Raw genomic sequence first — 25,494 nt, forward strand, 5'->3', positions numbered from 1 at the left:
AGTGCCCCCAGAAGGACCCATAAATAGAATTTTCATAGATGCAACTTGCAGGTGTCACATGGCTAACAGTATATTCAATTGCATATTTAATCATAAAAAACATTAGAGAAAACAAAATACTAAAAAACTTTCCAAAAAATACTAATCTTAAAATAAAAATAAACTATGTAACAAGACTTTAAGCTAAATGAGTATCAGTAAGTCTTTCTTACTAAGGGTGTCTATCCTTACTGAGGTTTGTTGGGCCTTGTTGCTTATGAATTCATTGGAAAAAACTGAAGTTTACTTACTCGTAACTGGAGTTCTTCAAGATGACTCTACTCTTTTAAGTGTGACAAAGCAATGAGCCAACTGATGCAGACTAAAGGTGAAACCTCCTCTAAGCAGTGCCTCACCCCTTCCTTCAGTGCAGCGGACATTGACGGAAAAGTTATAAAAGGGGGTGCTGAGAAACCAAGAAAACACTCTGAGAAAAAGGAGAAGGTGGGTGGGAAGTATGATTATATGGCAGAGTTACCTTGAAGAACTTTGGTTACAGATAAGTAACCTTCATTTCCTTGAGTAGTTCTGCATATTATGGGTAGTTTGGCAGAGAGTGCAGTAAACTCAGGAGGTCAGAACAGAGTCTAATAACATGAAAAACTGAAGCACAGCTCTACCAAAATGAGCATCCACTTTTGAAGCCAAATCCAAAGCATAATGTCCAGTAAACATATGGACTGACTTTCAAGTAGCAGTCCCATAAATTTCCCAAATTGGAAAAATTTTAAGACAAGCAAAAGATGCTGCTACTGCTACGGCACTAGTAGAAGGAGCTCTCATACCACAAGGCACAGAAGCTGCTGATAACATGTAACATTCAAGGATACATTGTTTTACCCAGCTAGAAATAGTTTAAGAAGATACATGATAATCCCAATGATTTTTTAGATTTTATTTTTATTGTTTTATAAAAAATATAAACACACAATGAAACAAAACACATAAATAAATGCACAAGATGGAAATAGACTCATAGGACTGGAAGGGACCTCGAGAGGTCAACTGGTCCAAGTCCCCTGCACTTATGGCAGGACTAAGTATTATCTAGAACATTCCTGACAGGTGTTTGTCTAACCTGCTCTTAAAAATTTCTAATGACGGAGATTCCACAACCTCCCTAGGCAATTTATAGCATATAAATAACAAAATTCAACGTTCATTATTCACAAAACCTGGAAACAAAACAGAAGCCCCTGAACCTATAGAGGTCACATAGGGCATCAAGTATTAAAGTGACTGATCGGATAAGTGAGAACATAACCCGTGAGTATCAGGGACTAATATATACTAAATAGCAAAAGTATGCAATAATTTCACATGTAACCAGATAGAAACATTTGGAAAAAATATGAGGCTATTAGTCAGCCATTTTTTCCCCACTAAAACTTTGTAGAGAGCTCAATAAGCCAGCCTGTGTATGAGAGAAGAATTGCAGATTTCCAGTTTCTCAAAATAAGTTCTATTGTGGCCACTATATCCAGTTAACATTAAGAAATGGATTGCATTAACTAGTAGTTACTGCAATCCATTTCTTAATGTTAACTGGTAACACCAACTCATTCAGCACCCTTAACACACACAAATTTGGAGAAGGAAAGATAGTGACATTAAGTTCTTGAGAAAGTACTAAATGTGGCATTCCAGAACACATGCATTTTTTGACACATATAGAGGTAACAAGCCTTGTGGATGGGGGAAGCAGTAGATGTGGTATATCTTGACTTTAGTAAAGCCTTTGATACTGCCTTGCATGACCTTCTCATAAACAAACTAGGGAAATGCAACCTAGATGGAGCTACTATACGGTGGGTGGAAAACCGTTCCAAGCGTAGTTGTCAGTGGTTCACAGTCATGCTGGAAGGGCATAACAAGTGGGGTCCCGCAGGCATCAGTTCTGGGTTCGGTTCTATTCAATATCTTTATCAATGATTTAGATAATGGTATACAGAGTACACTTAGAAAGTTTGCGACTGATACCAAGCAGTGCTTTGGAGGATAAGATTAAAATTCAAAATGATCTGGACAAACTAGAGAAATGGTCTGAAGTAAATAGGATGAAATTCGATAAGGACAAATGCAAAGTACTCCATTTAGGAAGAAACAATCAGTTTCACACATACAAAATGGGAAATGGCTGCCTAGGAAAGAGTACTGCAGAAAGGGATCTGGGGGTCATAGTGGACCACAAGCTAAATATAAAAGTCAACAGTGTAACGCTGTTGCAAAAAAGGCAAACATCCTTCTGGGATGTAGTAGCAGGAGTGTTGTAAGCAAGACAAGAGAAGGGATGGAGTATCCAACTTTGATTATCTCCAGCACCCATATATCTGTAGTGATGGATTGCCTGACTGGGTAGCAGGAACTTAAATGCTCTCTGAATGGCTGGGAGATGGTAGTTCTCAGTGTTGAAAGTTGTGGGGGTCTCAAGCCCTCAACCAACCTCTCAAACTTGCTGCCTGGCTAACGGATGATGAGATACGGTAGATAGATGACAACCATCAAATCACCTTGGAGGCTGTTCTTTCCGGGCTTGTGGCTCGTATTGCCTGTGTATCTGTGCATATGGTGTGGACTGGAATCTCTGTGGGTTGAAATACCTTCCTTGTCTTCTCTTTGTACTGGAGTATAGATACACAGGGACTTCAGAGTCACCTCAAGTCCTGGAGAGTGTGCAGAGACTCATCCATTCTGGCTGCGAAGAGTCTGGACCCTTTGAAAGGCAGGTCCTTCACTGTTGCTTACACTTCTTTGGGAAAGCCAGAGAGATGCAGTCAGGATGCCCTTCTCATTATGATTGCAGTGGCTGTAGATCATGCTGCTATATCTTCAGAGTCTAGGACAACGTGCAGTGCTGTCCTGGAGATCAGCTGGCCCTCAGAAATGAGTGCACTGAATTGCTTTTTTTCTTCTCAGGGGAGAAATTCAATAAAATCTGATATTTTGCCATAATATGTGTGGTCGTATTTTGCTAATAACGCTTCATAATTAGCAATTCTAAGGTGAAGCATCACTGAGGAATAAGCTTTTCGGCCAAAAAAGTTGAGTCTCTTCTGGACTTTGTCATGTGGTGTGTTTTGGGGGTATGATTATCTGCCCCTTTCATTAACAGCATCCACTAACAGGGAGTTTGGTGTGGGATGTGAAAAAAGAAACTGTTCCCTTTGCAGGGACATAATATTTCCTGTTGGACCTCTTGGAGGTTGGAACAATTGTTGCAGGGGTCTGCCAGATGTGTTTGACAAGTTCCATGATTGCATCATTCGTGCGTTAAGCGATTATGGATGATGCTGACGTTTGCAGGATGTCAACGAGCTTATGTTGTGAATCCTGCACTTCCTCCAGGGAGATGTCAAGGGAACCTGCAACTCTCCTATAGAGATCCTGGAAATGTCTAAAGTCATCCCCCGCGTTGGGAGGAGGGGGCATGATGGTGTTATCTGGGACACAGGAAGAAAAATGGATTGTTGGTTTGACTTCCTGGTCAAAGATTTCTTCCTGTTAGCTTGTCATCTCTTCAGGGAGTTTAGATGGTCCTGGTACTGAAAGCACAGGTGATTGCTGTGTATCCTCCCTGTTTGGGGTAGGAGGTTTGAGGTGGTGTGGGGGATATGCCATCCATGGGGCCCAATACTGCCACCATAGAGGGAAGGGCATAGGAACCATCCAAGGGTGCCTGTAACACTGTTGTTCTTTGGCCCCTGTATAGTACCCCTGGTGTGGCGGGGCCGGTTTGATCGTTTAATGGGTAGGAGAAGAGCAGTGCGAGGGGTATGTCTCTCCCTCGTTCTCATCCTCATCATCGCTCGAAAATGGGGGAGCAGATGGCAGTGGAGTGGTGGGGTGGCTCGGTACCGACAGTGCTGTAGTGATCTCAGTGCCAAGAATGGGAGAGTCAGTTGTCAAGGACACCATAAGGTCTCTGGGAAGGAAGAATTGTTGTGGTGTCAACTGCCTCAGTGCCGTTGATGTGGTAATGGTGGATACTGGCTGCTGTGGAGCTGTTGTAAGGGTGCATTTGTCAACTGCGCTATACTGACAGGAGGTAACAGCATAGGCTGCAGTTGTTTTGATGTGCCCGGTGTTGAGTGTCGGGATGGCTCCGCCAGTGCCGAGACATGGGGTTTCTGTTTCCCCTTGGTGCCTTCACTGGAGCTAGCTCTCTTGACATCTTTAGCTCTTACGGTACCGGAAGGTCCCGTTATCTTGGCTGTGGTGCTTATCGGTACCGACAAGGTCTCTCAGTTTGGGGGATGCTGTTTCTTGATCGTTTCTTGAGCTGGTGAGGACAATGTACACTTCTTAACCAACTTTTTAGCAGGGTGGTCGCATGAGTCACAGACAAAGAAGAGCCCTTTCAGAGGCTCCAGTTTGTGAACTGTGTCCCGGGGGTGTCCGTGCTTCTGACTCAGACGCTAGGTGGAGACGTTTCTCTATGAGCAGCAGTTTAAGCTGCAAGTCTCTGGCTTTTGTGGTCCGGGCTGTCAGTTTGTGACAATGTGGGCATTTTTGAGGCATGTGTGCTTCGCCTAAGCGACGAACGCACAGAGTGTCCATCTGAAAGCAGTATTAAAAGCCTGCAGGTGAGGCAGTGCTTAAAGCCCGGTGAGTTGGGCACGCCCCCGAGGGGAGTATTTAAACACTACACTGCCAGTTAAATGAAATGCCAACTTCTACTGAGGGAAAGAAAAACTTTTTTTTTTAAAACGAGAAAAAGAAATGGAGAGAAAAACGGGGAAGACAAATTATCCATTCGAAGTAGAACTAATGGAAAAGGGGTAAATTACTAAGCTCTGAGGTGCTGCTGAATGCTCTGACTCAAGCCAAAGGCGGTAGAGAAGGAACTGAGGGAGGGTTGGTCGCACAGCACTAGTTAACCACCTGAGGCAGTGCAAGACAGTGCAAGACTGCGCACGTGCAACCCAATAAGGCACTGCTCCCACAAATCTCCAATTACAAGTGCAAGGGTGCTCAAACACCTAAAGTAGAGCACCCACAGGGAGAAGAAGGTCTCCTTCTGATGCTCTTAAGGCCCTCCTGTCAAATGAAACCACTTTTCACTTTTAGCTTGTTCCATATATCTAGCTCTGCCATTCTGGGGGAGGAGAGAGGAACTTGGTGATCCCTTTTCAGAAAAGATATTCCATCACCATCTATTTTTAAAGAGTTTACAAATTTTGTCCCAGAGAAGAAAAAAAAGTAGAAAAACTGCTCGCTGCTGGTCTAAAATTAAATTTTTGAAATCCAGGAAATGAAAATTAAGGGACAACTGGCTGGAAGCCAAGTATCTGAAGGAGGATTATTTAGGATATGGCCTAGTGGAGAAGTCTGAGCTGCCTATGGTATAGAGACTGAGGTGCAATCTAAGTATCTGACTGGGAGAAAAGTAAGGGTCCAAAAATCTGAACTTAACTCTTGGAATAACTCAGGCAGAAGATGAAAACACTGCTCTGTCTGGAAAGAACTGAAGAAAGGGAGGAGAATGAATCCAATAATTTTGTGTGCTCATTCTGCAAATTGAAGTCACAGCAATGAAAAAGGGAAAATACACCATAAATTCAAAGGCCTGGCTTGACATGAGTAACTGGACATTGGTGAGGCCTCATTTCTTGGGAGATATGATTAGGGAGGTAAATGGATCAGCAGGCTAGAAACTGAATTCCTGTACCCACATCCTACGTTTGAGCCTGATCAACTCAAGGGTAGTTTGACTGAATGCCAACAAAGAAATCTCAATGACATCTGAGCTGAGTTCTTAGGATCCAAGTAAATAAGAGCTCAGAGGCTACTAGGTGAATAAGGTCTCAGAAGCTACCCCAACATACCCATAACATTCAAAACCAATCATAGGTTTTGGGAACATAACAGCCATTTCCCATAAAAACAGCATTAAATATCCTTTCCCTGGATTAGATTAGAGGTGTATATTTGGTAAAGTTAACTTTAAACACCTGTAGCAGGAACTGAAGGGCATGCTGGAGGGAATAGTTGCTTATACAAAGATGCTTCCTTTTTTCATCCCCTCCGAGAGAAGCTATATTCAAGATCCCATAGTATTTATAACTGCAGTGGATGATTGGCTCCTGGAGAGGTAGTCAGCAATGTAGGGGGAGACGGGTCCCCCAACAGATTCTCTTTCAGATATCAAGTCTATTCAATTTCTCAAGGCTGTTAGTGCCAGGTACTTTGGATTAGAAAACTGGGTGGGGAAACGGGATCAAGAGAAGATGCAGCTTCAATTGGTGCAAGACACACATACTCATTACATCAGAAAAATCAGGACTTGGTGAAGCCATTACTGTGACAGTAAAAGTATTTCCACCAGGCCCAGCCTGATTTTCCACCATCCTTGGTTAATCTGAGTAATAAAATGGAAACAGTTTCCTAGTTTTTTCTTTCCAACAGTAGGAGAATGAATCTGTCAAGGATTTTGAGAGTGAAGTTCCTGGAGACCAACACAGGGAGTTTGGTTGTCTTGGGTGGAGCAAACCAATCAATGCTTAGAGTTCCACACTATGACAAATTTCATTGAGCACCTGCAGGTGCATACTTGGAATATGGGAGTTTTGCTCAGGCAGTGGATTATAACATTCTTTGAATTTGAGGTAAATGACTGAAAAAAGCAATGTGGATTTTTCTACCCAAGTGTCAAGGGAAGGGATTTCAGACAAGAGCTTGGTCTGAGACTACCTCCCAGTTATACATATGGCACTGCAGTCAATTTGTCTAATACTGGCTTTTAGGCAAGAAGGATAAGGTGGATAATGTGGAACGCCAGCACATTGATACTGGACTTCCTCTAAATAGGAGTCAGATCTCCTGCACTGCTGTTATCTGGGTGAGCTCTACCAGCTTGTGACATTCATGGTGATGCAAGAAGAGGACTGTCAGGACAAAAACTGAATCTCCTCCATACCCAGGGGAGAAATGGTAGCAGAGGTGAGATTCCCAGTCTATAGAGCAACATCTTCAGAAAAGAGAAAGAGCCAGTGACTGAGAAAAACACCTCAGAGTAGGCACAAATGGAACCAGCCCACAAGACCAATTCTGTATACATTGCAAAGAGGCCCACAAGTTGAAGGACTATTTAATTTAGAATATTTTTTTTGGTAGAGGAAAAGAAAGTGGAGTAAGACCGAGAGGGGCATGATGACTAAGACTTTGTCTATACTGACACTTTGTTGGCAAAACTTTTGTCGTTCAGGGGTGTTAAAAAACCACCCTCCTGAAGAACAAAAGTTTTACAGATGAAAAGCGCTGGTGTGAACAGCGCTTTGTCGATAAGAGTGTTCTCTCGCCTACAAAGCCACTTCCACTATTGGGGGTGGGGCGGGGGGTTGGAAGTTTTTTGTTGTCAGGAGAGCTCTCTCCTGCTGACAAACAACAGCTACACTGTGCGCCTTTTAGTGGCACAGCCATTGTCTAAAGACATCTCTTCTCTTCCAGGCTTTTAGCAGGCATCAGGCAAAAATTGGGCAAAAAGGGCAAAACTGGAACTTCTGTCAATCATTTCACATATTGCCTCCTGTTTCTCGATAGGTGAAGCCAAAATGCTGATTGTAAAGGCTTTTGCCAGTCAGGTATAATGGAATATTAGCTAAAAGGGATGTATGAAAATACTGATCATCATTGAAATAAAGCTCACAAATCACTTTTTACAGACATCAAAAGCCATAATTTATTTGGCTGGCTGGTTTCCAAAATTACACAACCCCCCACCCCCCGCCCCAAACCAAAAGCTAATTTAAATACAGCTACTCACCAGGGAAGGTACTTCCTGCTGCAAAAGAAGCATTTTTGTCATACTTAACATTCAAACATACAGGTTTCTCAGGGTCAGGCAGGACATTGAACTTGATTATAGGGCAATCTAATGTGTTCCTGTTGTATGAGGCTTTAAGCTGTAACGTATGCTCTCCCCTGAAACATACAGCAATCATATAACAAATTGTTATAATGCAATAAGTTAATAGCAGTTTTTCAAAAGCTGTTTAAATGGATTTTCATAAAGGTACTTGTGACTTGTTTGGCTTTCCGAGCTTACAATATTCTCCTCCCCACGCCCACTTCTATCATTGATATAAAAAATTATAGTAAAGGCAAAAACCTAGTATTAATGCAAGGTTAGAAATATCATAAGTCAAGAAATGTCTACAATTTAAGATGTTCTCAAAACTAACTATGCACTAATGAGAGTTATTTGCATTTACTTTTGCTTTAATATTCCACCATTTTGACCAATTCTCAACCCCCTTTTCAGGATCTGACTTGTAGGACAGTTAGATTAGGACTGGAAGGAGAGAGAGTTATTTAAAAGGTCACCTGAGAGAAATATGTTCTAAACCATTCCCAGTCCTTGCTAGCCAAGGATCGAAGCTGAACACAGGCCTCACACCTAGCAACATACACTGAGACGATTAGACCATGAAGAGGTCATTAACTTCATAATACAGAAATCTGAGGGTTTTTTTTATTTACAACACTACATTTTTAACTATGGTGAAAGACTCAAACATTTTTCTTCAAACTTAAAATGTTATTCTTGTTCAAAATATCAAGTTAAAAATGCAAAAAATATTAACTGATATAAAAACTGTAAGCATCAAAACAGAAAAGTGTGTGTTTACGTCATCCTCAGATATTTTTGCGTAACATGGAGCTGTTTTGGCTCTTTGGAAAAATTATTACAAACAGCTTAGTTACTGAGTACTACAATTATTGGATCCACAGATCTCCTCTGGGCCACCTGGCTGGCTTAGAAGTATTAAAAATTGTTATAGTTTATCTTGGGTTGAATGTCTCAAACCATGCTCCCTGTGTCACCAAGACTGGACCTATAAAAGGAAACAAGTTGGCCTCAGTCCCTTAGTTTCTGTCTGCTTATATGGAATGCAGGAGTCTTTAAAGAAAAAAAAAATAACAGCAACTAATTTGTGGTAGAAATATACGTGGAAAACTCTAGGCTACTTAACAGGACCTGTAACTATATTTCTCTTTCATTCCAATGCGCCTTAAAATTTCCACTCCAGGACCTTCTCTAGTCTGGGAAAAACGTATTTGTTTAAAAAAAGTTAGCAAAAACATTTTAATGACTATTTTTAAACATCGCTTGATACTCCTCTAAAAATTAATGTTATTGACTTTAACACGTTAGTTGCGTATGGTCAACCCTAGGCAGTAACACATTTTTAAAGATGTTAAACCCCTATCTACACTAGGTGCTACATGATGGTTAAAATGTGCATTTTTAGAGATTTTTTCCACATCTAAAAAAAATCCCGTAAACAAAAGCAGCAGCTTCTCTTGGCAGACGTATGGAGTAAGCTATTACATTTTATATATATATATATATATATATATATATATATATATATATATATATATATATATATATATATATATATATATATATATATATATATATATATAAAAAAAGTGTATATGAAATGGCTTTCTCAAGGCTGAACAATTAGTCTAGCCTATGCACTCAAACAATAAGTTACTCCTCAGGGAATTCTGAGCCAAAAAATAAAAAATTCTGCACACAATATTTTAAAATTCTTCAAAATTCTGCATATTTTATTTGTCAAAATAACACAATATAATCACACCAGTTTCAATTATTTTTGGTCATTTATTTCAAAATATGTGTTAGCATGTCTGTAACAATACAGGCAACAAAGAAAAATTCAGGAAATGTTTGACAGATTCATTAGTAGGCATATTAATAATAATTCATTTAAACTACAATATAGAACCATACTTCCCACATCTCTCAGAACCAGTGCAAAGGCTTGGGGGAGTTAGGGGTAACGGAGGAGCTGAGGGAGAGGGAAGTAAACTGCTGGGAAGGAGATTGGGTGTGAACTTGGAGGGTTGGTGGGTCTTGGTGGGAAAAGTATGGAACAGATTTTTTGAGGGGATGGGGAGGGATTGTTAGGGAGCTTCCCCCATGCAGACCCTGGCTGACCCCCTAGCCTCTCCCATTCAGTCAGGCACATCTGCCCCTGCCCCCATGTGTTCCTGCACTCCCATGTGTCCCCATAAGCCCTGTCTCCTGACCTGACCTGGCCAGCGCTGAGAAGTAGGCAGGCTTTTTCTTATCCCTAGCTGGCTGGGAGCTGCTGCTATGTTCTATTACCACTGTGCCCTATAGTGGGCAAAAGGCAGAACTGCATAAGTTATTTTCTGCAGGGAGCTGGTGTGTTCTATCACCACAGCACCCTTAGGTGGGCAAAAGGTGGAACTGCAGAAGTTATTTTCTGCTGGGAGCTGCTGCTGTTCTTGCACCTCAGTGCTCTCTGGTAGGCAAATGGCATAACTGCAGCAACATTTAAGCAGAAGCCTTTTTTCCTGTGCAAAAAATAAAAAATGTGTGTGGCTCATTAATTATGTGCACACACAGTAGTGCAGAATTCCCCCAGGAGTAAATAAATTAAGTGTTTGCACTTAGTTGCCAGAAAGTCATCTAGAGTTACTTTAGTAAACATGCAACTAACTAACTTAAAGATATCTAATAAGAGTCTTTTCAGAAGTTAACTTTTGTCTATACATTTCCATTACTTACCTGGGTGCATGAATACTAATTATTCCCAGATTAGCCCTACCATTTTCATCTGTTTTATGTTGTTGGCTTGAAGGAATGATCTGTCAAGAGAGTTGAAGGTTGTCAAGACTTTTTTTCTTGTAATGAGACAGAAGTAGTGTCAAGTCTTATATTACACCAAAAATAGAAGTTTTCCCTTTTTCTATCATACTTTATTTCAACTCAATACCTTGCCTTGTATTCTGACAATTCAGCTCTTTTTTTATACTGTGCCTCTCCTGACTCTTATGATTTAATGAAGATTTTAACAGGTTCTGGAATATCCTTGACCAGTATTTAAGTCATTTTGTATGACTAAGCAGAATTTGGTTTAATTAACCAGTTTATATATTTTACTATGGTTATATGTTTTGTTATATTCTGATGTCAATTTAGTTATTCTGTAGTATATGCTAATTGGGATATATTTTAAATTGCTTGCACCCTCTACAAATGGCCTCCCACTTCTCATTTGTATCTATCTAGATTTGTTTACAGTTTTTTTTAGGGTGATTACAATACAGAACGTTACAGACATAACTGGTATATATGGCTATGAAATAAAGATATACTATGTACACATACTACTACAAATGCACATGCCCAGTGGAATACACAAAGGGACCAGTGCTCAAAAAAACTGACACCTGCATACCATGCCAATTCACTATTCACTGAGTGTAAGGACTGAGAACTTATTTGAAAATCCTATTAGCAGCTTCTCCCCTCATTCAAAACAAATGGGTAATGCCTCTCACCTGTGGAATTTAGAGGTAGGCAAATATTATTGCTGAGAAGTAGCAAGTAGTGATTCACAGAAGTAGCATGGGAAAGGATAAAGAATTTTAATCCAGAAGGATAACAGGCAGAATAGAAGTTATCCCATATAAAGGCAAAAGGGAATTTGGAAACCAATCAAGTAGTACCTTTCTTCCAAAGATGCCTCTTCAGAGGAAGAGAAACCTATTTTGTCAGTTTTTCTCATACGAGGTTCAGACACGTTCTTCTCACATGCCACAGTGGATCTTGTAGAAGAAGCCCTGATTCCCTCTGTGAATTGTTTCCCAAATGCCTATCAGACCAACTGGTGCAACATTAATATCTAGCAACTTTGAAAACCTAAGGCCTTGACTCTTTGGATGGAATCGAAACAGGATACATTTGCCACATGTACTTTGTAGGTTCAAGATGTATCTTTAGATTTCTAGGGATGCCCATTTATGCTATGACCTCACAAAGGAGTGCTAAGGATTGGAACAAAATGATGAAAGAACGATTTCCCAAGAACTGTGGGAAAAACATCATACTTTGGGCAGAAAGCTTTCTGAAACTGACAATATTTTCCCCAATAGCAGCAGTGTATATTTTGTATAGAGAGAACAAATGAAGAATGTCTTTCAGAGGCAATGGCAACTAAAAAGGCTAGCCACAGGCTTGTCTAATCTGTCATTTTGTTTAGTCTTGATATCTCAGACTCAGATAGGGAGTCCAATATGCTGGCATAAAGAACGGCACTAATGCTGGTACCCTATTTCCTATGACGTTTAGGTGTAGGACTTCAACCAATCTGCCTGGAAAACTCTAGAATAGCTGAGATCACAAGAATTTTGTGATTATTATTCTGGTAGCATCTAAAGTCCAGTGCTCCTGGAGCGAAACAACAAACAGGAACAGTGTCAATGTTTGTGTTGCGACTGGCTACGATAGCCCCTGAGACGAGGACCTTCGGCGTCACCTGACTCGGTCCTGTCGGTGTCCGCTCCTCAAGGCGGAGTGGTGGCTGGACTCTCTGTCAGTCGAAACCCAACCAGACAACCGGGGGGGGGGGGGGGAGCGGGTGATAGCGACCTGCATGGACTATGCACGGGCTGGTTGTTGAGTGGCGAACGGCATCAGGAACATTCCCTCGACCATGACCGGTATCAAGTTGGGGGCAACTGCAGAGATCCCAGCATCAGCTTGCCTCTGACTGCAGGACCAACATTGGCGGTGCTCCTGATACCGGCATGGACATAACGTCCTGGGCCGCTTGCAGGGCCTCTGGCATGGAGCGCATCTGGAGAAGCCTGCTCCGGAAATGGGCCAGGCTACTCCACTCAACCTGAGTCGGAGGCCTAGAGGCCGATGGGGACCGAGGACTGCCTAACATGGGTCTAGCCTCTTCCCCAGTCTTACTCCAGTGCTGTGGCGGAGAAAGCCTCTCCTTAGCCTTCTTGGCATGCCCTGCGAACGGGGAGCGGTGCCAACTGGTAGATGGTGCCGGGGGGTTGCAGTGCACCGACACCGTGGTACCCAGTGCTGACTTGGAGCGGCGCGCCGGAGTTGGGGTCAATGCCGACTCCATCAGGATGGCCCAGAGCCTAATGTCTCTCTCTTGGTCCAAGTCTTGAACAACTTGCAAATCTTGCAGTGATTGCTGAGATGGGTTTCCCCCAAACAGTGTAAACAGTTTGCGTGCAGATCACTCACTGGCACTGGTCGCCTACAAATGTTGCATGACTTAAAACCAAGGACGCGGGGCATGCCCCGGCCCAGGCGCACTAACTAAACTAAAATAAAACTAATCCAACTACTAACTACAGGTACTATACACTGAACGAACAAGAGTTCTGGGGAATAGCTACAGCAAAGCTGGAGCAGAGCAGTTCCAAAGCACCTTCACTGGTGGCAAGAAGGAACTGAGGGTGGGGAGAGCACGCAGCGCCCCTAATACCGTGCCATGGAGGTGCCACTCCGGGGGCCACTAGGGGCACTCCCTATGGGTACTGCTAGTGGAAAAAACTTCCAAGCTAATGCGGTTTTAGGATGCATCAGGCGAGGTATTTCCAGCAAAGATAAGGAGGTGTTAGTACCATTATACAAGGCACTGGTGAGACCTCATCTGGAATACTGTGTGCAGTTCTGGTCTCCCATGTTTAAGAAGGATGAATTCAAACTGGAACAGGTTCAGAGACGGGCTACTAGGATGATCCGAGGAATGGAAAACCTGTCTTATGAAAGGAGACTCAAAGAGCTTGGCTTGTTTAGCCTAACCAAAAGAAGCTTGACGGGGGATATGATTGCTCTTTATAAATATATCAGAGGGATTAATATTAGGGAGGGAGAGGAATTATTTAAGCTTAGTAACAATGTGGACACAAGAACAAATGGATATAAACTGGACACTAGGAAGTTTAGACTTGAAATTAGACGAAGGTTTCTAACCATTAGAGGAGTGAAGTTCTGGAACAGCCTTCCAAGGGGAGTAGTGGGGGCAAAAGACATATCTGGCTTTAAGACTAAGCTTGATAAATTTATGGAGGGGATGGTATGATGGGATAGCCTAATTTTGGCAATTAATTTGGCAATTGATCTTTGATTATCAGCAAGTAAGTATGCCCAGTGGTCTGTGATGGGATGTTAGATGGGTTGGGATCTGAGTTACTACAGAGAATTCTTTCCTGGGTGCTGGCTGGTGAGTCTTGCCCACATGCTCAGGGTTTAACTGATCGCCATATTTGGGGTCGGGAAGGAATTTTCCTCCAGGGCAGATTGGTAGAGGCCCTGGAGGTTTTTCGCCTTCCTCTGCAGCATGGGGCACGGGTCACTTTCTGGAGGATTCTCTGCAGCTTGAGGTCTTCAAACTGCAATTTGGGGACTTTGATAACTCAGACATAGGCTAGGGGTTTGTTATAGAAGTAGATGGGTGGGATTCTGTGGCCTGCATTGTGCAGGAGGTCAGATTAGATGATCATAATGGTCCCTTCTGACCTTAAAGTCTATGAGTCTAAGTGGCGAGCACGCACACCTATTGTGGAATACACATGAGCAATAACTCGAAGAAGAAGGTATTTTATTAATAATATCAATGAATTCCTTGCAAACCACTGGCTGCCTTTCTTCGGAAAGCCATGAAGATTTTTGGGTTTCTTTTGCTAGTGGTAATTGTAGGGTACTTCCCCAGGCTATTTACAGGAGGGGTAGTATGCTATTCGGACCATTCAGCCGAAACAGGTACTGGGACCAATACCCTGATTGTGGGAATAGCCTGTAGATGGCCCCAGGAACCTGCAAATATGTCTACCTCTTCCCAGGCTAGCTTAGACCCATGTAAAGTATTTAGGGAGAGATCTATTACCACTCGGAGCTTTATTCCATTTGGAACACTGGTAGCAATTTCCCACTTCCCCCTATAACCTCACAATGGTGCAGCTGCATGGGGAATGGAAATCTTATGTGCGTTGGTTCTGGGCACAGACTGCCTGAAGTGCTCCTTAAGCTTTAAATGTAGAGCTAGCTTATTGAGAAGGAGATGGGCAATCCTCTCCCCAACTGTGAACCCCTTTCCCTGGCAGAGTGAAGGCCATGGGCTGAAACCGAGACAAGCACAATTCCCCATTGCACTGTTGCTGAGAAAGGGCTTCATAGGAATAACAGGCTTCTTTGGATGCCCAGACGTGCTGCAGGACACAGAAAAGGCAGGTTGGGAAAGCAAAGGAGAAAAAAGTTTAAATCATAATTTGTACAGCACTTGCTCATTAACAGTATGAATCACTTCCTTATGAAAGGGATGCTTGGCTTTTGTCTTTTTGACACTCAGAGCCTTTGGAGTTTGCAAGACTTAGCCCTGAGCAGGCTGTGAGAAGTTCTTCTCTTTGCGGGAATCCTCATGCTCCTGGTCAAGCCTCCCATGGAGGAGTCACAGCTTTGGGCAGGGGAGCAGAGGCCCCTGCATGCCATTCTGACTCAAAGCCCTAGGCCATGACAAAGCAAGGCCTGGTGGATTGTAGCAGCAGGGTATAGCTGTCCTTTGAGGCACCTGAAAAACTGCCTGTAGCACGCACCTCTTGGACTTGGCTCAATGCTTGCAAAGCTTCTTTGCTGTGATAGTTGTGGGAAGAGGGAGCCCAATGTTGTACCAAAGAAAACAGAGTTTACAGCCTCAATACTCTGGTGATTCCTCAGTGAAGAAGAGAGGAGCTAGAAGGTTAAATTAATTTTTATTCATTTTCATGCTGGATGATTTAAAGTTAAACAACAAAGTATTTGGGAGAAACTGAACCATCACATCTTCCCTGGTGTGTCTCTTACACAACTGCAACCCCTTCCCCCGAAGTTCTATAATGCTTATAACTTTTCAATACAAAATTATGCAGCACACTGAAAGATTAAAAATTTGGAAACCGCATAAACTGAACTAAGTATTAATAAATAACAGAAGAAACACTGTAGCGATTGCATTATTCATTTTCACATTTATTTCAGTATAAACCTCCAATTTTAAATTTATCTAAAGCTGATGCAGAACCTCCAGTAAACTTGTTCTGCCCACAAAGGCAAAATATTTTGTGGCCTGGGTAAAAGGGTGTAGTTTAACTCTGGAGCCTTCAGCACCAAATTCCACAGATGAGAAATTACCCATTTGTGATGAATGAGGAGAGAAGCTGTGCAGCAGAAAAAGAACATCTTGTATATAAGCAAAAACTAGCACACATTAAAAATAGACAAAAATCAGAGTTATCCAACTTTTTCATAATGCGGACCCCATTTTAATAAAGAGACCATCTCCATCCCATTTGCAATTGTGAAGACCATTTTACAAACATATTTCCATAACATCCTAGTGGCAACAACAGCAATTGCTTACACACAGCTAAGCTGTCTCCTCATTTCCACTTGATCTTCACTGCCAAGAGCCTTGATCTCAGAATTAGAAGAGGGAAACAAGAAGGGAAGCCAGAATTATGTAGCCTGCCGGCTTTTTGCAGACCATCAGACAGTTCTCGATGGGCTACAGAGTTTGGGAAATACTGAACAAGGTGATTACATACCATACTACTGACTCTGTTCTTTATTGTCATTTGGTAAGTTACTTAAGTACAAAACTGAAGACTAAGTAAAAGTAGCAAGAAGAAGAAATGTACGGAATATGGAGAAGGTACAGAGAAAGGCCCAGGGAGATAAAGTTAAAAAAAAAGTTACAAATGAATAGCATAAATTATTAGTTTTATTACTGTATTTAATTTTAGTTAACAAGAAAAAAGAACTGTGGAATCTGCAACGGAATTATTATTTTTTATTTATTGTATGCTACTACTGTAAAAGATTATTCTGCTCTTTTTAGCTGGCATATTCACATCTGTAAAATTCCGCAATATATTTTAAAAAAGGAGAAACCAGATAGAAATGTAGGGAGATGATGGGGGGGGAAGATAGCTCAATGGTTTGAGCATTGGCTGCTAAACCCAGGGTTGTGAGTTCAATCCTTGAGGGGGCCACTTAGGGATCTGGGGCAAAATCAGTACTTGGTCCTGCTAGTGAAGGCAGGGGGATGGACTAGATGACCTTTCAGCATCCCTTCCAGTTCTATGAGATAGGTATATCTCCATATATTATATTATGTCTTGGTAGATAATATTTATGAGCTTTGATACATAAAAGCTGCCAGGACATCTTCTAAGCTCTCATTTACCTTTAAGTTGCTAGCCTTTACAAGATTGATTTTGACATTTGGTTCAGGAGATGGATTTTCCCACTGATCACAGAGCTGAACTATCAGAGGCTTCTGCAGTTCTCTGCCATTAATTACTGCAATCGGCTGAAAAAGATACAAATATATATATATATGTTTTACTTTATTGTAAAGAGAATGTGTCAGACAATCATTACAGGGGTGTGAGCAAGAACTACCCTCCTCCTCCCAACAAATCATGACCAAGGAACATGAGGCCATGACTTCCATCAGCTGCCTCCTAAACTAGGTTGCCTATGGTAGAGCATGAAAGCCCCAGTGGAAGCAATGCATGGGGGAGCAGGTATGTTGGGTCACAGGCACCCCAGATTGCTTGGTCACATGGTGCTGCTGGGGCCCCTTCCTGCAGGGCAGCTGAGCCAACTGCTACACACAAAATGACCGGATGGTCACAGTCTAACAAAACACACGGGTATCCCATAATGGGGTGTGGCAGGGCCACAAGACTTCCAGTAAGGGGCCTCAGAGGGTCTGGTATACCCTGTCACATATCCATATAAATAGGGGCACTGGTGGAAGCTTGAATTGCTTCCGTCTATACTATACAGTCTTGTAGAGATAGTGAACTTTGATCTCCAGAGCTGTTACGCTGTAGAAACTTTCAGGAATACTGAATATACTATACTGAAAGAAAAATTCAGGAGATTTAATCTTTGCTCCTTATACTTAAAAAACTCTTGAAATATAAAAAGCTGGTATTAAACCCTTTGGATCTGAACCAAAAGAAGCTGACTCACCTCCCCTAAATCTGGCCAATCCATAAGGTGTAGTTTAACTGGAGGTCCTGAAGTCAAATTTACTCTGAGAAAATCAGAAAATTCACGCCAAGCAAAACACAGTTCTTTGCTTCCAGGAGGACCTGGATAAAACCTAATACCTTTGACTGCCATGGTTTGTGTACTTTCCTATTAAGAAACAGAAGTGTAACATGTTTTTAGTAAAAGCAAAGCAAAATGTAATTTATTCTTTTTTCAGATTAAAAAATGTGACTTAATATTTATGTACATTGGATGCCAGTCTTTTTGTTGTACATTGTATAATAAATGAAAAGATTATATTGCAATGTTTGATCTGTTAAAATGTCAAGGTATTTTGGGATATGCAAATAAAGTAACTGATTTTAAGATAATTCTACATATTCTTAAGACAGCTATCTTCCTAATAAATGGGGTTTTATCTAATTATTTTTATGCCTAAGGACAGGTCATACAGGAAAACAACCATGCAAAACTGTCAAAAATGCATAAGTCCAGACACAATATATATTTGCTTGTCTTAGCATGATGACTCAACATGAAAAAACAAATGATAGCTTATTCCCAGTCAAAATAAATAACTCACTCAAATGAAGGAGCAGAATATTGAAAGGCTGTGTTAAAATCAAATACTAGCATACATTAAACTAAACTCCTCAAGACAGAAAGCAAGATCAGACACTTGTCTTTATTGCCCAAACCCATAAAAATGAAAAGCAGGTTGAGGATCTCAATTTATTCAAACATAACTACAGCAGAGCTATTCCATGCAATAATAAATGCTAAAAGTTCCTAAATCCTATAAGGAGAGCCACACCAAAAAAAGGGAATTCTGTAACACAACTCTATGGGACAGCGTAAAAAAATCTCCTTCCCTTTATATTTGTTGTTGTTTGCCACTGAAAATTAAATTAAGTTCTATTTGACAGAAATCCTGTGTAGCGGGATTTTGTATCTTTATGCTAGAAATTAAGAAAAAATACAATTCAAATCAATTGGAAAATAGCAAAACATTTTAAAGGAAAACAAGGAACATGAAAAATGATATGAAGAATTGAAAAAGTCACAAAATTTAGTTAGCCCACCAATCAATGATTGAACACTGAAAGAAACTGCATTTATATATATATATATATATATGCTAAAATTGTTTTAGACAACACCAGCTTGGAGAGAGAAAGAAAGATTATTAACCAGGCAATGACAGATATATTTTATATCAAATTCAGGCAAAATGAAATGATAAAACAATTATCAGTTTATTGCTAAGAAATAAAATAGAACTTTTGTTTCAGATGTTAGTTTGCTTAGTGGAACTCTTATATGCGTCATTGTACATTTTAATGTAATTATACATATGCATAATCACACAACAGTCCATAATTATTTTATCAGCAACTAGAATCCACATTTTGAAAAGCTAAAGTAAACATCTGTTTTAGCACCCCAAACCTAACAAAAATCACTCTCTGCTTTCTACACATCAATTTATACTTTTTTGAGGAAACTTGCTGCCTCTAGCAAATCCTTCTGCCAAGTCCACTATGTCCTGGGTATTTCCAAGAAGATGAACTTTTAGAAGAACTTGGGGTAACATGGTCTTCAGTCACACAGAGACAAGCTGAGACCTTGCAATTCCAGAAACTTAAGGGTGGCACAGGCATTGAAAAATACTTGGATCATCTCTATTAGCGACTCAGTAATGCATCTAATTGTCTATACCTAGCCATTATGTCTTCTTATTCTTTTTTTCCCCACACCAAACATCCCTACATTTGCAAAGCACAACACAAAAGACTGAATGAGAAAATTACTTAAAAAAAATAAGCTGACACCTAGAAGCAAGAGACATAAAAAGGAGCATGGACAGGTCAAATGACAAAAAGTTTGAAGCATAACCTGAAAAATGAGATTTGTTGTATAGCTGCAGCAATGGCATGGAGATTTATCATCAGTAGTAAAAAAGGAACTTAAGTTGCTGTATCCCCTAGTTGCAACAGGCACATGGGATACAGTTTAATAGATCTCTAAGACCACCCTACTCTTTTAACCTATCAAAAAGAGACTTTTTTCCAATTTTGATTAAATTTCTGCTGGGTGACAAATAGTTTTATTATAAATCAATTGCTACATGCTGGCAACAACACGCTGAATGACATCTTAGAAAGTATTCCTGAGTACCTACCTGCCACATAGTTTTCAAATTTGATTTATCCAGCCCATTCCCAGAAACTCCTAAGGAATTTATGCAAGCGGCTGAGAGGGTCTGAATCTGATTCCCATACTGGTCTGTAACCATCACATCTATTAAAAAGAAGAAAGCTTATTTTTCCAACAAAATTTGTAACTGTGCAATGTCCTCTTTAATAAGACAAAGTATGAACATGCACAAAATCTATATATGTATATACTCGATCATAAGCCGGTTCATTTATAAGCCATCCCCCACAAGATGGATAAGTAAAAATGGAAAAATTTTATGACCCATTCATAAGCTGACCCTATAATTCAGGGGTCAGCAAACTTTGGCTCCTGGGCCATCAGGATAAGCCGCTGGTGGGCTGAGATGGTTTGTTTACCTCAAGCCTCCACAGGCAGGTGTAGTCTCTCTCTGCTTCTGGCCACGCTGCTCTCCCCCCCAGCCTCCGAAGCAGCTACAGCTCCGGGGCGGCGCAGCCACAGCCTGCTCTGGGAGGCGGGACTGAGCGGCATGGCTGCAGCCTGCCAGCCCCGGAGCTGTAGCTGCTTCGGAGGCTGGGGAGGGAGAGCAGCGTGGCCAGAAGCAGAGAGAGACTCTGGCTCTGCCTCTTCCCTTCTGGCTCTGCTGCCTCTTCTTGCTCCCTCTGTTGGGGGGACGGGCTATGTCCCACCTCTCCCTCGCTATACCCGTTCATAAGCAGATCCTCCTCCCTTTTTCACTAAAAAAATTCAGCTTATGAATGAGTATATACGGTAAATAGGAAACAGCGAAAAATGCATTCATTTACTCTAGCCATACCTGACAAGACTCCTCCTTTCCCATTCACACACATTTACCTTTAGCAGTAGATCATCTCTTAACTTGACATAGAATTAAAAGAGAAGTCTTCTGAATATTGAAACTCATATGAGAACACATTAAAGCACTGACATGAACTGTCTTATGCTGATTTTTTTCTTGCTTCATAAATGAAATAGATTTATTTCAAGATACACTTTTATATCCCCACAAAATGTTCCTAATATTTATAATTTCTAGAGGTTAGTTAAGTAGATATTATCTGATATTTTTCAGACCATGTTGAGGTCATTTACACATTCAGTATACTATAGAAAAAAACCCTCTATCAGCTGAAAAAAAATCACAACATATTATTTCACTGACATATCTACCAATAAAATACCTCATAGCCAAACATTTGTAGCATCATAGCCAATGGGAACTTAAGTCATCAATGTACGCATAATAAAGACATTGAAATATGAGGTAAAAGCTGTGAAAAACATCAAAACTGAGGAATACTGAAAAGGCTCATAGTCTCCTTAACATGCCTATTTCCATTCAAATTAGGAGCCTCAGCCTTAAAATAAATTAATATATAGAGATGACCAGATTTCTGAAATGAGGTCTGAAATAGTATTCAAATTAAGAAGTTTTAGATAGCATGACTTAAATAAAATCTTCCTGATGATCTGAGCTCCAGATGGAGGAATATCAAGTAGACTAGGAATTCAGATTTACAGGTGGGTTTTGTCTTCTAGAAAATATTTGTAACACTACCTTTTCACTTTGAGCTGTGATAAACTCTTCCATACTAGCAGCGAAGAATCCTGTGGCACCTTATAGACTAACAGACGTTTTGGAGCATGAGCTTTCGTGGGTGAACACCCACGTTGTTGCATCCGACGAAGTGGGTATTCATTCACGAAAGCTCATGCTCCAAAACGTCTGTTAGTCTATAAGGTGCCACAGGATTCTTCGCTGCTTTTACAGATCCAGACTAACACAGCTACCCCTCTGATACTTCTTCCATACTAAGATTTTAATTTTAAAATGTAGCTGCCTATTTTATATTGAACATACCACAGAGTTCCTGCCACATGCTGTTTGTACAGATAACAGGATAATACGTTATGAGAGATAAGGAAATTTTTATATCCTACAATGAAGCATAGGACATGCAGGTACTCACCAATTTCACTTTGTAGCTCTTCACCCATCTGTAATGTATTTGGTCCTTTTAATTTGCATTTAATATGTTTAGGCTCATCAGGAAGTGGTCTAAATTGGCATACAAAATTGGCTTGTAGTTCTTCATTAAATCAATTACTTCAAACATATTTAACAAAAATAATTCATTTGCAAACAGTTTCAAAATTATATCCTTGCATATATTACAGACTCAAGTGCTTGCATTTGATTTAGTAGTTGATAAACTTCTGAATTTTCACTTCAACCACAACCAGTGTGAGCACTGTATGCAGGACAAAATACAATGATGTCAGGGAACCTGGTTAAAACTTGTTTTTCTACTGATCTGGCTACCAATACTTAGCATAGATGAGATTGTTAATTGTGTTTTGTAACCAGGCTAAAGTCCAGCCTACTCTGCAATTTGGAACAGTATTTGTAACCAGATTAGGACAAAATAAATTGTACAAATGTCTGAATTAATTTTAAAACATATGTCTAGTTGTAAAATGCATTAGAATTTGGATCATGATAATATGCCGTGATATACATACACAAAGATACCAAGATCTCATCTATAAAGCCAGCAACGGGAATCCCAGAGCAGCGGTGGCCAGCAGCAGGTTCTGAGTGGGATGGGCGGTGAAACCCCGGCTGGCAAGGGGCCAGCAGTGGGAACCTCAGAGTGGCGGCGGGCTGAGCGGCTCAGGCCGCTGCCGCTCGGGGGTTTCGGCTGCTGGCTCCTGCCAGCCGGGGTCTCAGCCCGCTGCCGGCCTGGGGGGAAGGAACCCCAGGCCAGCAGCGGGCGCTGAGTGGGACTGGCGGTGGGACCCCAGCTGGCAAGGGACCAGCAGTGGGAACCCCAGAACGGTGACGGGCTGAATGGCTCAGCCCGCCCCGCGTGCTATCAAAAATCAGCTTGTGTGCCACCTTTGGCACGCATGCCGTAGGTTGACGACACCTGATCTAGAGGGAGACTGGGAATAAATTTGTGATATTAATGCTGTATTGGCACCAAGTCTTTGGGCTCCAAACAGTCAGCGCATTTGGCACTATGTAAAGAGACAACCATGTCTAACCAAAAAAACCCCAAAAAAACCTCTCTTCAGATGCTAATAACTGTGCTTGAATCAGCTTCCTAAACACAATTTGTTAAGAAGATTCCTATCAAGGGGAAGACAGAAGAATCACCTTCTCAGATAAGGAATAAACAATAAAGGTGATAGTCTTTATTGTTCTGTTTTGTTTCAGCAACAACCAATTTGGTTTGTTTCTCTTCTCCTGAAGAAGAATGGCGGCTACTATCTAATCAAAATATCTTCCATCTACTCAAGTAATTTATTTTCCACTACCAAGGTGTGCTGAGTGTTTTACAAGCACTTAAGATGAAATTCCTGCTTCAACTTTGTACAGTCTTGTTGCTTCAGGGTTGGCTACCATTTTCTATTTTGTGGATCTTGGGAACGTCTGATTGCTGCAAACCTACCGCGCAAAGATATTTTGACTTTTAGTTAATATTTGTACACTGCTCTGAAGCCATGAAGTCCTGTAGATGCTGAAAGTCAGTTACATATTTAACAATCACTGTTTCTAATTGTAGGATACCTTTAACAATTTGCTCTGCACTGATGCAAATATTTTCCTTTTATTGTTGCTGTAACCAATACAGAGAGGCCAATGCTTTTCAACAATCCTGTAACACAGGCAACTGAAGCCTACCAAAATTTTTCACCAACATCCTCCCTTTAAATAGATTTATATTCACAAGTGATTGTCAAGCTATGTACAATCATACATGGATGCTTTTCTTCACACACGTTCTTCTCGGCAATCGAAATTTTTTGCTTTAGGATAGCCTATTTAATTCTTAATAAGTATAAACTCTTTCACCAAATATTTTCAATTTTTTCCTTTTATAGAAAAAACACTAATTGTTTTTTAAAGAACAATATTACAACCCTTTACAAAAAGCATTATCAATAAAAATGTGTTTTAAAAGAACAAACCTGACTGTAAATGCACTCTCCAAAGATACATGGTCATCATGGAATGTAATTAGGCAATAACGCACATCTTTTACAGATGTTGGTACTTTGACATCAGGCAGTAGTCCCTGAATCATTTGGTCTCTGTTAATCCTGGGTGTCCAGTTAACCTAAAACCAAAATATTTATTAATTAGTCACTGGCTATACAACATTCAGCCCTTCATTTGTACATATACATTATGGTTTTCAGGACTGGACTGTGTATGTAAAAATGTACATAGCTTTAGTAATCTTATTCATGACAGCCTTGAGTTTTTCCAACACTAACCTATGTTACCTGAACAAATACAGAAGTCTACTTTGAAGAGAACTTACATTCAGCCTGACTGCCTAAAATGTCCTGTTGACAGAGTCCCAATGCTCTAGAACCTTATCAAGACAAAATCTGAATCAATTCAATGGAGCTCTGCCTTGGTATTGAGCCCTACATCTATATATAGGAGGAAGAACATAAGGGAACATAAGTCCTTCATGAAGTTACAGGTTTGACAAATATCTGACCAGGCTACCTAATGTTGGGAAAGCCTCCAAAGCCAAGAGAATAGTTCTGGGGCAGGTATTTACAGGGATTAACCTATTATACTGGAGAGTAGCATTGGAGGCTTGAAAATGCTAACCTACTTTTCATAATGTATATTACTGCAAAAGATGTTCTGAATAAACCAAAGGGCCTGTTCTGCAATTTTTGCTTAGGCAAGATTCTTACTGAGTCTCAGCAGCCTTGAGGAACAAGAATGCCAAACAAGCAAAGTAATGTTACTTTTATCAATTAATAAAATGTGTTATGTAATTAAAGTAATCTTAGTCTAAGACCTTTACTGTTGAGATAGTTTCTGGCATTAATGGTAACAGAATATGATACATATTATGCAAGTCTTACTCAATTCAATAAAATTGTCATTAAGTGTCTTTACCCCCTATGGACATAGTTTTAACATTTTATTGGATTTTTTAGAGATGAAAAATCTTATTAACATTTCCATCTTTGTATAGTGCTTCAGATCTTCAAGGGGCCTGTGAGGGTATGTTTATTCTACAATAAAATATCCAGGGCTGGCCTGCCAGCTAACTGGGGCTCAGGCTGTGGGGCTATAAAATTGCAGTGTAAGACATTCAGGCTCGAGCTGGAGCCCAGACTCTGGGAGCGTGCGAGGAGGGAGAGTTCCAGAGCCAGGCTCCAGCCAAGCCCAAATGTCTACTCTTCAACTTTATGGTCCAGCAGTCCAAGTCTGCTGACATGAACCAGCCATGGGAGTTTTATTGCAGTATAGACATATCCTGAGACTATCAGTTGGAACGTTGCTCACGTACCTGATTTAAAAAAAAAAAAAAGAGAGAGAGAGAGAGAACAAACCCCTTGTAAATAAGCCAGTACATTTTCTTCTT

At 40.8% G+C, this 25,494-nt stretch overlaps 1 protein-coding gene across 2 annotated transcripts in view; it reads right to left on the minus strand.

Annotated features, from left to right (window-relative positions):
- SMCHD1 (structural maintenance of chromosomes flexible hinge domain containing 1) overlaps window positions 1–25,494 on the minus strand; it is a 181,113-nt gene that overhangs the window by 55,681 nt on the left and 99,938 nt on the right. For both annotated transcript variants that reach the window (XM_039527011.1, XM_039527012.1), the window contains exons 26-32: window positions 24,068–24,216; window positions 22,063–22,151; window positions 20,076–20,194; window positions 17,873–18,040; window positions 17,076–17,201; window positions 10,607–10,686; window positions 7,802–7,959 (exon numbers count right to left, since the gene is read on the minus strand). In XM_039527011.1, coding sequence (XP_039382945.1) covers window positions 7,802–7,959; window positions 10,607–10,686; window positions 17,076–17,201; window positions 17,873–18,040; window positions 20,076–20,194; window positions 22,063–22,151; window positions 24,068–24,216 — 889 coding nt within the window. The remainder of the gene's footprint in view (window positions 1–7,801; window positions 7,960–10,606; window positions 10,687–17,075; window positions 17,202–17,872; window positions 18,041–20,075; window positions 20,195–22,062; window positions 22,152–24,067; window positions 24,217–25,494) is intronic.

The sequence above is a fragment of the Mauremys reevesii genome, linkage group 2, assembly GCF_016161935.1.
Source record: "Mauremys reevesii isolate NIE-2019 linkage group 2, ASM1616193v1, whole genome shotgun sequence".
NCBI lineage: Eukaryota > Metazoa > Chordata > Testudines > Geoemydidae > Mauremys > Mauremys reevesii.